At 36.2% G+C, this 12313-nt stretch overlaps 6 protein-coding genes across 8 annotated transcripts in view; 2 read left to right on the forward strand and 4 right to left on the reverse strand.

Moving 5' to 3' along the window:
- The window catches only part of LOC124342055 (THO complex subunit 2-like), a 366722-nt gene that overhangs the window by 200491 nt on the left and 153918 nt on the right, over positions 1 to 12313 (reverse strand). The gene's annotated exons all lie outside the window — the stretch shown is intronic.
- Positions 272 to 2897, reverse strand: LOC124343049 (sphingomyelin phosphodiesterase 5-like). 2 transcript variants are annotated; one of them, XM_046796163.1, is made up of 10 exons: positions 2504 to 2897; positions 2280 to 2430; positions 2010 to 2213; positions 1761 to 1949; positions 1655 to 1696; positions 1453 to 1565; positions 1179 to 1373; positions 1026 to 1092; positions 702 to 899; positions 272 to 621 (listed from the first exon to the last, which is right to left on the reverse strand). In XM_046796163.1, the coding sequence occupies exons 1-10, from the start codon at positions 2600 to 2602 to the stop codon at positions 455 to 457; spliced, it is 1425 nt and encodes a 474-aa protein (XP_046652119.1). In that variant the 5' UTR covers positions 2603 to 2897; the 3' UTR covers positions 272 to 454. The 2 variants fall into 2 exon arrangements, with proteins under 2 accessions (XP_046652119.1, XP_046652120.1); XM_046796164.1 differs by lacking the exons at positions 2280 to 2430; positions 2504 to 2897 and having other exon boundaries at positions 2010 to 2053; positions 2115 to 2192.
- On the forward strand, positions 3529 to 5068 carry LOC124343054. The gene is made up of 5 exons (XM_046796170.1): positions 3529 to 3610; positions 3690 to 3827; positions 3894 to 4115; positions 4180 to 4302; positions 4374 to 5068. Exons 1-5 carry the CDS (start codon positions 3563 to 3565, stop codon positions 5025 to 5027), a joined length of 1185 nt encoding a protein of 394 aa, XP_046652126.1. The 5' UTR covers positions 3529 to 3562; the 3' UTR covers positions 5028 to 5068.
- On the reverse strand, positions 5095 to 7657 carry LOC124343047 (protein RFT1 homolog). The gene is made up of 10 exons (XM_046796161.1): positions 7393 to 7657; positions 7221 to 7321; positions 7052 to 7153; positions 6789 to 6978; positions 6451 to 6720; positions 6323 to 6373; positions 5863 to 6261; positions 5607 to 5797; positions 5422 to 5542; positions 5095 to 5345 (listed from the first exon to the last, which is right to left on the reverse strand). Exons 1-10 carry the CDS (start codon positions 7453 to 7455, stop codon positions 5196 to 5198), a joined length of 1638 nt encoding a protein of 545 aa, XP_046652117.1. The 5' UTR covers positions 7456 to 7657; the 3' UTR covers positions 5095 to 5195.
- On the forward strand, positions 8271 to 11456 carry LOC124343042 (U4/U6.U5 tri-snRNP-associated protein 1-like). 2 transcript variants are annotated; one of them, XM_046796155.1, is made up of 11 exons: positions 8271 to 8533; positions 8608 to 8924; positions 8988 to 9252; positions 9313 to 9609; positions 9686 to 9960; positions 10023 to 10188; positions 10265 to 10448; positions 10517 to 10657; positions 10733 to 10814; positions 10888 to 11007; positions 11255 to 11456. In XM_046796155.1, the coding sequence occupies exons 1-10, from the start codon at positions 8464 to 8466 to the stop codon at positions 11002 to 11004; spliced, it is 1914 nt and encodes a 637-aa protein (XP_046652111.1). In that variant the 5' UTR covers positions 8271 to 8463; the 3' UTR covers positions 11005 to 11007; positions 11255 to 11456. The 2 variants fall into 2 exon arrangements, with proteins under 2 accessions (XP_046652111.1, XP_046652112.1); XM_046796156.1 differs by lacking the exon at positions 11255 to 11456 and having other exon boundaries at positions 10888 to 11062.
- LOC124343076 (DNA polymerase epsilon subunit 4-like) lies at positions 11461 to 12251 on the reverse strand. Its single transcript, XM_046796198.1, has 3 exons — positions 12133 to 12251; positions 11790 to 12035; positions 11461 to 11705 (listed from the first exon to the last, which is right to left on the reverse strand). Exons 2-3 carry the CDS (start codon positions 12021 to 12023, stop codon positions 11562 to 11564), a joined length of 378 nt encoding a protein of 125 aa, XP_046652154.1. The 5' UTR covers positions 12024 to 12035; positions 12133 to 12251; the 3' UTR covers positions 11461 to 11561.

Below are 12313 nucleotides of genomic sequence, written 5' to 3' on the forward strand. Positions count from 1 at the left end.
ACTTTCTTTTGTGACACCCATCTTCCCGTTAAAACGAACACAAACTAGCTACATGGGATTGCAATAGACTTCCGCTGGAGGTGGGGGAAACAAATAAGTGACGTGCCAGTTTTCGTCTCGTTCGGCTACGGAAGTATCAGACTTACAATATTGGCGTTCTGAATACCAACATTGTTTTTTAATAGCTTCCTTCCTTTCACGACATCACTATCCCAAACAATACAATTAATACTATTATATGACAAGATAATGTTATTGTGATTATAACCAGTTTATTCAATGATAATTTTAGATATATTTTTATTGTATAACATGATATATATATTTGCATACACATATATATTATTCTAACAATCATGCAATTTTGCACTAATTTGTTTAACATGAGCTAACACGAGCAGGACACAATGCACTGAAGGAACCAATCAGTCCTTTATTTCTACTACTTTTAGGCCTAAGAATCATTAGTTAACTTGAGACTCAGAGCCACTGGAATGTGATCAGTCAACCCTGCCAGAACGGAACTAAAGGCATAACCTATCACTTGAGCTGGGGAGTCTTTCCTTATGAGAATTCGATCAATCCGCCGCTTGCCTCCCCACGTTTCAGCTACAACCTCTCCTGTTTCAATAAAAGAAAAAAAGGGAAAAACAAAAAGATGCAAGACACCATACACCAAAATAAGTTCCAATAAGGTTTACCATTTCCATTTGGTGCGGGATCAATTGATGCAAGAGCTGTGGTATGCTCCAAGACATCAGCATCAAGGACGTATTGCCGACGCTTTAAATCGTCAACTAAAACATCGCGCAATTTATCAGGGGTTGAAACGGTTGCTTCGTGCATCCTCAGTTGCCGCAATTCGGTTCCCACCGTCCAACTGTGATCTTCCCCTGTCCCTAAAACAAAAACATTTTTTTAAAAACTTAATTGTGCGCATTTTCAATTAGACACAATATATATTAGTGAAATGCCCTTCATTTCGCATACGTTAAATTTTACTGTAAGGACGATAATTTGGTTACTTTTTGAACAGATATCGATGTACTGGTTAAATAGTGGATGGTTTTGTGTAGCTGTATCGCCTGGGGACTACCGATAGATAAGTTTAAAAAAAAAAGAACATTGCTCAAACAGTGGTATTCAATGAATAATTGAATATCTTTAATTTGACTTACCAAATTATCAAAATTAAAATCACCACAAATAGCATCAAAAACGACGTTATCTTCAGGAAGTCGAGTCTGGAGTCTGAAAGCATTGATTGCGGATAGAGACTCGCTTAGCTGGTTGTATAGAACAGCGTCTTTTCCCTGGTAGGCTTGACCATGCAAATTAGCGACATACGCTACTCGATCTTTACTGATTTGTATCTAGAAATGGTTCATAGACAATCGATTATGATTTTTTTAAATTGCTTAACGCTTTATTCTTGGCAGTTAATTATTTTACCTTCAAGCAAAGGACTCCGTATGAGAAGAACTTGGCATAATGAGTACGATACTGAAATGGTTGGAATTTTACAGCAATAATGGGGTACTTGCAGGCGACGAATAAACCACTGCCTTCAAATTGAACGTTAATAAGAAAGGATTTTAAAAAGAACATGCCGTTTGTTTCTCTTTAAAATACTTATCAACTCTTATGTATTTACCGAATAAACAGTAATTAGATTTCGGACGATGATCTCCAACATCTGAAATATGAATACTAGCCTTGAACCCTACTTCTGTGGTTGTTTTTTACAGTAAAAATTGTACCATGAATGAAATAGCTGTATTTTGATCCCAACTGGTCAATCATGGTCGCAGCCCAATATCTTTCCCACACTTCTTGTATACATAAAATGTCTACGTCCGGAAGGGAATTTGTGACGGTATCTTTTTTTGATAAATTAGAAAGAAGGAAATTTTGCAGAAAATATGGCGTTTGTTGCAGCAGTCTCTTTCCTGAGTTAAAAATCAATAGTATAATCCATTGGTTATCACACACAAAAATACAATACATGCCTATTAATTTTGACCTAGCCATGGGATTTCCATTATTATTCCATCTAGAAAAGGTTTCATTTGCCAACAAAACATTACAAGTGGCCAAAGTAAACACGTTTTTACTTGTTTCATTGCTTGTATGACTTCGTTTTGGACACAATTCCAAATATGAGTACTTTTTCCGTGGGAAGAAACAACAAACAAATACCCACAGAATAAAGCCTGTGCAATACACAATGTTATTCAAAGACATAATTGAAATAATGATAATATATTTAAAAAAAGGACCTGATATTCCAACTGGAAAAAGCCCAAGAAAGAAAATGCAAAGAAGAGGGCCATAAAAAAATTGTTCTTTGAAGTTATTCCACCAGCCACAGGACTCTGGAAAAAAGTAATAAGCTACAATTTTGCTTAAAGCTGTTGCCCATGGGTATACCTAGTAAAATAGATAAAAGTAATTAATGGAATTTGAAAAGTAATTTTTTTAGCAAATATGAAATATAATAAACCATGAAAAATGATATTTGATCCAGGACTGAAGCAACTGAACTGGAATGATTAGATAAAACATTTAAAATTCCAGACATCTCTTTTACAGACAGGCTCATTCTCTAGAGGATTAATGCTTAAATTAATCAATCTCCGTTATTGACTAACACTTGGCAGTTGGCATTTACTATGCATCAACTGATAATTGAATAACCAACTGACCACAATAAAATACACACATTGATAGACCAATTCTAGGATTATTCAAAGACAAAAAAATGACTCCACCACTAAAAGATGTAATAGAAGCAACACGAGAGCACCATAACGAGATGAAATTTATAACTGTTTGAACTTCGGACTTGTGCTGTGCCTCTGAATTTCGGAATCGAGCAGAAATGATAACATGACATATGCAGACGAAAATGTTTATCAAAATTAAAAACAAGACGATGCCAAATTGTCGAGTATGAACGAAATTTTTCGGGCTAGTTTCCTTTCCTTTCCGGCAGACTTCCGGTGTTTGTGAAATTGATTTTTAAATGAAAGAAAACAACGAAAGTACATCAATTAACAACAACTAATTAATTTTTTGATTTCACAGAAATCAGGTGAAGTGTTGTATACTTGTATGCTTGTATTGTAAGTTGTACGTCGAAGTCCGCTTCCGCACTGTATGTAAATCAGATATACAATGTTGCTTTTTTGCCGTTTCATGAACTTTGTGTAACTGTTGTGTTATAAAATCATGCGCTAAATAGAGTAATAATCTACAGATATTAAATGAGACGAATCCTTTTTCTCTTAAGCAAGAAAAATTCAAAAAAATTTTAAACAACGCAAAGCATAACAAAAGTTATGGTTTAAAAAATTAAGTAAACTTCAGATATGCCAGTAGAAAATTACCGCAATATAGGTAGCATACACATATTTTATTACATAGGCGTTTATAGAACCTGCATTTGGTTCTGCCCAGGTATTGCAAGTGTTAAAGCACTTGTTACCGCCGTTGTTTGTGTGTTTGTGTTAGCTAGGCATCGACAATCAATGTTTGACGTTACCATGGTTATGGATTCAGAATGAAAAGAACATCGCTAAAAATTGTCTTTGAAATCAAAATTAATTCGGTCAGTACTTAGAGACTGAAGGCTTAATCAACCTTAAGAAAAGTAAACGGTAAATAAATTCAAATTTTTCTTTTTGCAGGTTACATGTCCAAATATTCGTTTAGACCCATCAAAATGGGTTCATTTGCGGCTGAGCTTGCTGGGGTCGTACTTACGAAGTCGACTACTAAAGGCTCAATTTCCGCTGCAGGTGGACGAGAAGATGCGAGTCGAAAGAGTACACGAATGATAGGACTTGAATTACAATTGATACCCAAATAACATTCGCCTTATTGTTCTCTAGACTTTTCCCTTGTGCAGTACTGCTAAGCATCTATTTTCAGCTTTAAGTGGTGAAAGAATCTCCATCGAATTGGTGCAACTGTATCAAATGGGCTCTAAGGTCCTTGCAATATTCAGCACAGATTTAAATGATATTATCTTTGAGAGTCCTTACATTATTAGAGAGAGAGAGATTCGAACCGAACAGCACACCATGATTATGCATACTACCCATCATTTTCCGGTTTTAAATGTAATTAGGCAGCAGTTAAATATGATGACCTAATCTTCCGTATGTATATTTTTAGGGAATCGCAAATCCTTACGTGAATGCCACAATAACAGTAAGACTCATGAAAGTAAACGACACTGCTCTTGAAATTTCTCGTGATGGAGGCTGCAATTTAACTCTTGGACTTAAAGGTTCTGAGGTACTAATAATTTCATTGATCAAATATTATTTATTCAGCACATCAAGTGACTTATCTCTTTTGGTTCTCAGAATCCATACTACGAAGCTCCGCTACAAGAGCCTTTGCCGACCTCTCACTGGTCAGAAAATGTGAACCCTATTAGGCCGTGTCAGAAAATGGCAATCTCTCGATCCGAGCCGCAACCTAAAATTAAGCCGATAAAAAGACAAATTTTTTGCGTCAGACATGTTGACGATAAGCTCATTTGTCGTACACCTTCTGCCGATCCATCTTCTCATTACGTTGATCACAAGACAGCTACACCACATTTTCCTGCGGTGCGTTCGGTTAAATCACCTCTACATAGAAGCACTTCTCACATGGAAACAGTTTCAAGTTTAATGCGTCGGAAGCCTAAAATAAGCCAAGGTTTCTATCTCTGGGAACCGGAGAGTGAAAGAAAATATGGATGGGGATTACCTGATCAGTATCAAACAAGTGAATGCCCATCGCAAACATCAACATTCGAAACATTACAATCGCATAAAGGTCGTCAACCGACGGCGGATTGGGAATATGAAGATGGACATTTTAGTCACTCACAACAAGATGTAAACGAATCGCATTTTTCACAGAAACGCGATTCAAATAATTTCTGGGTTAATCATAACTCGGAAATTTGCACCCTTTGTAATCTTTATTACGATTACTTCGGTCAGTATTATCCTATGCATACCGCGTAAGCCACGCGGTCTAATATAATAATCCTACGTTATCAGAAAGAAGAAAGATGCACGCTTCTTTAAAATGTTGACTGCATTAATTATTTATTCTCATTTATTATCTCGATTTAATCAATACACACTTTAAAAGTCTCAAAATCTGTTTGATGACAACTGTCACAAGAATAATCAATCTACCTTGCCCATTCGTTTCTTAACGATGACTACGATTGAGCGCCTTAATTCAGGTTCATCATAAAGAATGGCTACGACCACGACTATACCGCTGATAGCACCGATAGCAACATGTAGAATTGCAGAATCAGGGTATATAAACCACTGTGAAATGAAAAAGTAATAATTTTAGCCGTAAGTTTAGGTTAGGTTTTTTAAATCTTAAATTTTTTTAACTCACCGAAGAAGTTGCTGTTACGACAAAGGCCAATATCATAGCAGCACATTCAAGCACACTAGGTATTAGACCACCCAGTGGCTTAAATTCAAAATTTTGATACTGACGTTTAATGAACCAAAGACTAGAAGAAACAGAATTAAACCAACAAAACGAGATGGAATTACGAGTAACGTATAGTTAGTTACCTGTGAATGACTCTTAAAATCATATTAACGCAATTGGCTAGAATGAAGCCCACGCTTCCAATGGAACGACTAAGCATCCAAGACAGGAACAAGAACATACAAGAAAGTATAACCATTAACCCGTTATACTTGTCCAGCTGTTGTGGACTCATGGCAGCAAACACGTATGCTTCTGTTACTCCATTGATGGCCTTGGGAAGGAACAAAAAAATTGAAAAAGACATACTTTTATACTTAACTTTTTTTTACAACAAACCATAAGACAAACTGCTAGACAATGTGTTCTCATCAACAGTGGACCGGATCCCTCAGTCAAAGTTGCGCCGCCATAGAGATGAAGGAGCAGGTGAGAATACGAGAATCCGAAGACAACCACAATGCCACCCAAAAGGATAAGAGCCCTCAAAAGTTTAAACAAAACTCTAGCCACTTGATCAATTTCTTGTCGAGGCTGATTTTCAATTGGGATTTGTCTGTTTAACATCTGCGCAAAATAAAAATAACTGCTTTCTTCGATTGGAAGGAAGATAAATCGTGCTGCCATCGACCCAAGATTATTAACCACGTCATAGACGCCTTGTTCCGCAAAACTTAAAACGGCAAACACAGTCATAACGTATCTCTCGCCTTCGGTTAAAACTTGTTTCAAAATCCCCTGCAAAGAAGGCGATTTTTTAAAATGAATTTGCTTTAATTTTTGCGTGTCGACACCGTACTTGCTTAAAAAATCCCCAAGTTAGAAAAGCAAGATCACCTCCAATGAACGTCTATCAAAAGAAAAGGAATATGCTAAGCAAATAACTTTCTTCAACAAATTTTAATGGCGCAAAATGTGAATACCTACCTGATCTTGGATTTTTCTAGGAAGGAAATCACGCAGAGAATCGAAAGGTAATGCCAACAATGGATCATCAGGATGCAAATCTTTGTTTTTTACAACCTTTGCTTTCTTTTGAAATTCTTGGTGAAAATAAATCCAATAGAGCACCACAAGAACAGTAGAAACAACAAATTGTCCACACGCCATTGTTTTGATGGTGTAAGCTGGGAAGTATAACACAGATACAACCAATGTGCCAACTCTGATGAACATCATTACACAATCCACAAAAATCTGAAGAAAAAAAATATAGACAAAATTATTCATTTACTTTTTTTTGGTATTGTGTTGTTTTTACATACCCTCCATCTAACATATTGAAAAGCCTGGGAAAAAATATAGACAGGCTCTACAAAGGATTCAATTGTACAGCTTGCTCCAAACATGTAAACAGCAAACTTGTAATCTGCAACATACTTATCTGCCGGAAGTTCTAGTAAATGCAACCAAATGTAACAAAATGTTAATGAACAAATTATTACACTTGGCACCCTAAAATATAATGATGAGAAAGACAATGATTATAATTTGGTTGCAAAATTGTTATCTTGTTAGGCTTACTTACGTTAACCACAAAAGATTGATCACCTGAGGCCAATTATGATCTCTTGTTTTACTCATACAAGCTCGACGAAACGCTTCTCGTGAAACAAATAGGATTGTCATTCTATTACAAGTAAAACATTTCAAATGGTTCATGTAACAATAGTAATAAATTAATATTGAGTATTTACATCAGTAGCATCAGACGGACATTTAAAATGCCAAGGACATCTTTGTCTACATTGTGAAGAACAAGTCCATTCAAAACAAATGTAATAACTCTGAAAGCCACCTAAAAAAATTACACAATCCACATTGAAATAATCAAATTCACAGTTAGCAATTGTTATGTGTACACTGTACCTGCAGGATCATGTTATATGAAGCAGATTTAATACTGCCTTGCAGAATTTTTTCACTATCCATGTTTTAAATTTATAAATTCGCGTATCATGAATTAACGCATTTAACCACTATATACCCGTTTCAGTTTAAACAAACAATGACTAGCACATTATAGAGTGTAATATAATCATAAAGTCTGATATCTATGAATGTTGTTACTATGTTTGATCTATGACTATTAGTTTTTCCACACAAGTCACACTCAGCAAGGTAACAATTGACCGCTCACGTGATTTTTTTTGTTGTTGTCTTATCTTAGGAAATCAGTGAGCAAACCACATAACCTTTAGTGCTTTTAGGTTTATTTCCCTAGTTATTATCCAAACAATACGGAATCAAAACATTGTCAAATGTTGTCTGTTGCGCTTTAAACGAGAGCTGCCGATGTGTCTACTGCTAGGTCCCCGGGCATAGCGCAGCGCTCTGACGGCGTGACTTGAAAGTAAGACCACGTGACATTCCCATGAGCCAATGAAAAGACAGAAATGCGTGTCGTACTAGAAGTCTATAACGTTTGTCTTGGCTTATAGACTTGCGTGATGCGTCGTTTTGCTGATTCTTTGCTTCAAATTTTGCTTCCGTCCTAATAGGGCTCCAAATAGGGCAACTTTGCTGTATTGAGATAGGTTATGAGTAATGCTAACTAGCTATTTTGAATATTTAAAGATAGGATAGACCTACGGGCTACGGGAAAGTTGCTCTACAGACCACTCTACATGAACAAGCAAAATTTGCAGCAAAGAATCGGCTACCCCGCCCCCGGGCCCCGGCTACCATGCGCACTAGTCGATTGGTCGCACGACTTTTGGCTTTGCGGAGCCGTAGCAAAAAGGTCTAAGTTACACACGGAGTCGGAGACCACATGTGGCATTGTTGTTATTAATACAAAGTAAGTAGGCCTAAGTAATTGAAGCTGAAGCAAAGCGCTAGGCTCTAGCTGAGAATACGTTACGCCGAATCAGCAAATTCCTAATCCGTGGATCTACCATTCTCCTTTTTTCACCGTGGTTTAAATTCTGTTATCCCAACATGGAGTTTGGAGAAGAGAACTCAGTTGTTGAAGCCAGTTTTGAGAACAAGGAGGTTCATTTTCCAGCAGGTAATGATTTCCCCTAAATGTCTTTACTTGCATTATACCCCTGCTTGTATTATACAAATGTGGTGTTACTTTAGAGAACCTGCGTGAAAAGAAAGCCACAGAAGAGTTCAGACGAAAATTAGATGAAAGGCGAGAAAAGAGGCAAATAGAAAAAAAGCTTGCTGAGGTGTGTTCTCTTGCACATGCAGCAGCTGATGATGATAGTGTTGTTAACTGGGTTGAAAAATCAAGAAGGATACAGAAAGATAAAGATGAAGCTAAAAAAAGAGCAGAAATGCTCGAAGAAATGGATGTGGCTTTTGGAGTAAAAGATTTGGTAACAGCTGAACTGATTAAACAAAAAGCATACACAAGTAGAGATTTACAAGGAATTAAAGTAGAACATGGCAGGGTAAGTCACCAACTTCATAATTTTATTTGCTATAGTGTAAAAATGTTGCTTTTATTTTGTTAGGAAATGATGGCAGAAGGGAAAGAAGTAGTATTGACTCTTAAAGATCAAAACATATTGCAAGAAGGGGATGTTTTGATATATGTCAACCTTGTTGACATAGAAGGCTATAAAAAGAACAATGAAATCAAGAAACAGAGACCTGGCTACCAGCCATGTGCAGAGGAAGGAATGGATGAATTGGGTCTTCCTATTCCTAAACCAAAGCTTGTGCTTGCTAAATATGACACAGAAATAGAAGGAGAAAAACATGATAGCTTTGTTCTAGGTAAAATATTCATAGGGTTTCATTCTGTTGTACTTATAAAATGTTTTTGTTAAATGTTAGGTAAAATTGCTGGCAATCAAGAAGCCAAAAAGTTGATGAAAGACAAACTCAAATTGCAACAGAAGAAAATTGAATCGCTGGGATCGGGACCGCTCCGAATTGCATCTGAATATTACACGGCTGAAGAAATGATTTCCTTCAAAAAGGTAAAACGACGTGTCAAAAAGATTCAGTCCAATGTTGATGGAATTTTGAAAGCTGATGATGATCTTATTCAAGAAACACAAGAAGGGACAATTTTGTCAGACTTAGGAACCAGCTCTCGAAAGAAGAAAATAAATGAAGACGCACCAGAAGGTTTTTTAGTTTAAATAGTATATTATTATAAATCTTATTTTTTTTTTTAAGTTTATTTTTGTTTATCCAACGCCAGATTTGAGCAGCTTTAAAATTACTACAGACGAATCGCAGAAAGAAATATGTCAGGCACTATTAAAAGCGAATCAGCTAAAAGAAAGAAAGATTGAACAATGGAACATCATACAGTCAAAAAAGCGCGAAATTTTGGAAGAAACTAAAGTTGTAGATGAGGATCATCTGAAGAGTAGCATAATATTGAATGCGACTGCTGAATTTTGTCGCATTCTTGGTGACATACCGACCTATGGTATGGCAGGCAATCGCGATGAAGACGAAGATGAGTTAATGGTATTCATTACATAATGCTTGTTTGTCTCCCTTTACTTGATTTGTTTCTCTATTGGCAACAGGATTTCGAGCGACAGTTGGCAAAAGAACGTAGAAGAAATCAAGAAATAGAAGAACGAAAAAGAGAGGCTGAGCGACTTCAAGACCGCGGTGGATGGAACGTTTTATTCGAGCGTGAAAACGAACAAGGTTCGGGCGACAGCATGGATATCGATCGTAATGAAAATGGTATGTAGTGTATAGTGTACTGTTTCGTCGCTTTTTTGTCAACGTTTGCATTTTTGAACACTTCTCTGTCGAATAGAACACGCTACGTTACCGTCCGTTATCCTGGACGAGGAACCTAACGTTGGCTCGGGAATGGCTGCAGCTTTGAAGTTGGCTATGAGTAAAGGCTATCTGGAAAAGGAAGAGGAGAAAAAGATAGTTATTTCGAAGTCCGCCCAAGAGCTGCAAGCACAGCGCTACACCATAGAAGACAAAACAACGTACATTTGTTTTGTGATTTGTTTATGCGAAATTGAGTATTTCTAACCTTCATTTCATTATTTTATAGAGAGGATGACAAATATTCGAGAAGAAATCGTCTCGATGGTCCGATCGTTAAATTTAAAGGCAAAGAGGGTTACAAACCTTTGCCAAAGCTTGAGTATACTGATGATAATGGCAAAGCCATGTCGACTAAAGAAGCTTTCCGGTATTTTTATTATTTGTTGTGTGTTTCTTTTTTAGAACTTGTAATCAAATTTCTCAAATATTTTGCACATTTTAGTCACTTATCACACAAGTTTCATGGTAAAGGATCCGGTAAACTTAAGTCTGAAAAGCGAGCCCAAAAGGATGAAGATAAAATGGTATTTGATATTTGTTTATTATTATTTGTACACAAAATTGTTTATGCCTTTTTTTATTTTTAAATGGATGTAGCTGATGAACCGAATGTCCTCGATTGATACACCGCTCAACACACTAAAAAGGTTACAGGACAAGCAGAGAGAAATGCGAAGTCCATACGTGATTCTCAGCGGTAAAAAGGCACCGTAAGCCGTAAGTCTTCCAATTTTTTTGAAAATCTTTCTGAATAAATATTGAGAATACTGAAGATTAGAAAATTTATATATTGTACATTTACATTGATGAACTTTCTTCCGCGAAATTGAGATTAAGATGAGTAATGGCATTTAGAAAAAACCATTAGATATATTCTATGACTAAAACACCAGAAGCTTTACGGCATTGCGAGTGTGTTTTTAATACTTCGTAATCGAATTTCTGAAATGTTTGCACATTTTAGTCACTACGGCCTATCAGACAAGTTTCACGGTAAAGAATCCGTTAAACTGAAATCTAAAAAGCTAGCCAAAAGTCCGTGATCCTCAGTCAGCGGTGAAATGGCACCGTATGTCTTTCAATTGTAACGCAATAATTCTTATTAATTGCAATACCTTTTCTTATTTATAAATCTTTCTGAATAAATATTGAGAATACTGAATTATAAAATTACAAATGAAAATATTGTATCTTCATTGATTACAATTTGATTTTCAAAAAATTATGAGTAATGTGTGTAATGGAATTTAGGGAATACCATTACATGTATTCTATGAATCCAAAATACCCTCCAGAAATGCTAGGGCATCCACTGCATCAATTGCTCGTTCCACGTCTCGTTTTTGGACGGTTTTCTTTTTGGACTGTGAGGTGTAAGAATAAGCTTCTTTTGATAAGCATTCAACAAAGAATTCCTGAACAGAACAAAATAATCCATGATTTGCTGCACACAGAAAGTTAGATTCTTTTGACATTTGGGAAAAGTTTTAGAAATTTACCGTAGTTTTTGTAATTAGAAATAAGGCCTCTTGACTACAGAGATTTACATCTGGATCCATTTTCACAAGATGTTTGATACGTGTAATAGGGAACCTCACAATTTTTTCAACTTTGTTGGTTTCTTCAACGTTGATAGTGTTGATTTTCTCGGTTGACAAAGGTAGGCTTTCATCAGCAGTGTCATCTATCACAACAGTCTCCAATTCAATTTCATTTTCTTCCATTTGGTCCATTATGGTGTAAATCTATGAAGTAGAATTAAGCTAGCTGATCAATAAATTCCACATTACATATTTTCATCACTCAAATGATCAAATCAGCTTTCATTTACACTTTAATCACCTTCAAGAAATACGACGACAATGATGGACTAGCAGACTACAAAGTGTCGACAATACGACAAATGTTTTCGCGCCACTGTGGCTGATTGGATGAACCAATATGACTTTGAGAAGTGAACACTGAACAGTGAACAGCGACAAGGTTTAAGGTTAAGAGGGAAGAATTCGGCAAGTTTTGCCGA

The sequence above is a fragment of the Daphnia pulicaria genome, chromosome 6 (genome assembly GCF_021234035.1).
Source record: "Daphnia pulicaria isolate SC F1-1A chromosome 6, SC_F0-13Bv2, whole genome shotgun sequence".
Lineage (NCBI taxonomy): Eukaryota > Metazoa > Arthropoda > Branchiopoda > Diplostraca > Daphniidae > Daphnia > Daphnia pulicaria.

Coding starts and splice junctions, on each gene's coding strand:
- LOC124343054 (XM_046796170.1), top strand. CDS start 3,563: ATGAAAAGAACATCGCTAAAAATTGTCTTTGAAATCAAAATTAATTCG. Junction 3,828..3,893: donor AGAAGATGCGAGTCGAAAGA/GTACACGAATGA, acceptor ATTGTTCTCTAG/ACTTTTCCCTTGTGCAGTAC. Junction 4,303..4,373: donor TTGGACTTAAAGGTTCTGAG/GTACTAATAATT, acceptor TTTGGTTCTCAG/AATCCATACTACGAAGCTCC.
- LOC124343042 (XM_046796155.1), top strand. CDS start 8,464: ATGGAGTTTGGAGAAGAGAACTCAGTTGTTGAAGCCAGTTTTGAGAAC. Junction 8,534..8,607: donor GGAGGTTCATTTTCCAGCAG/GTAATGATTTCC, acceptor GTGTTACTTTAG/AGAACCTGCGTGAAAAGAAA. Junction 9,253..9,312: donor ACATGATAGCTTTGTTCTAG/GTAAAATATTCA, acceptor GTTAAATGTTAG/GTAAAATTGCTGGCAATCAA.
- LOC124343049 (XM_046796163.1), bottom strand. CDS start 2,602: ATGAGCCTGTCTGTAAAAGAGATGTCTGGAATTTTAAATGTTTTATCT. Junction 900..1,025: donor CATCGATATCTGTTCAAAAA/GTAACCAAATTA, acceptor TTTTTGTTTTAG/GGACAGGGGAAGATCACAGT. Junction 622..701: donor TCCCGCACCAAATGGAAATG/GTAAACCTTATT, acceptor TTATTGAAACAG/GAGAGGTTGTAGCTGAAACG.
- LOC124343047 (XM_046796161.1), bottom strand. CDS start 7,455: ATGGATAGTGAAAAAATTCTGCAAGGCAGTATTAAATCTGCTTCATAT. Junction 7,154..7,220: donor GTCCGTCTGATGCTACTGAT/GTAAATACTCAA, acceptor TACTTGTAATAG/AATGACAATCCTATTTGTTT. Junction 5,346..5,421: donor TCGTAACAGCAACTTCTTCG/GTGAGTTAAAAA, acceptor TTCATTTCACAG/TGGTTTATATACCCTGATTC.
- LOC124343076 (XM_046796198.1), bottom strand. CDS start 12,023: ATGGACCAAATGGAAGAAAATGAAATTGAATTGGAGACTGTTGTGATA. Junction 11,706..11,789: donor TTCTAATTACAAAAACTACG/GTAAATTTCTAA, acceptor TGTTCTGTTCAG/GAATTCTTTGTTGAATGCTT.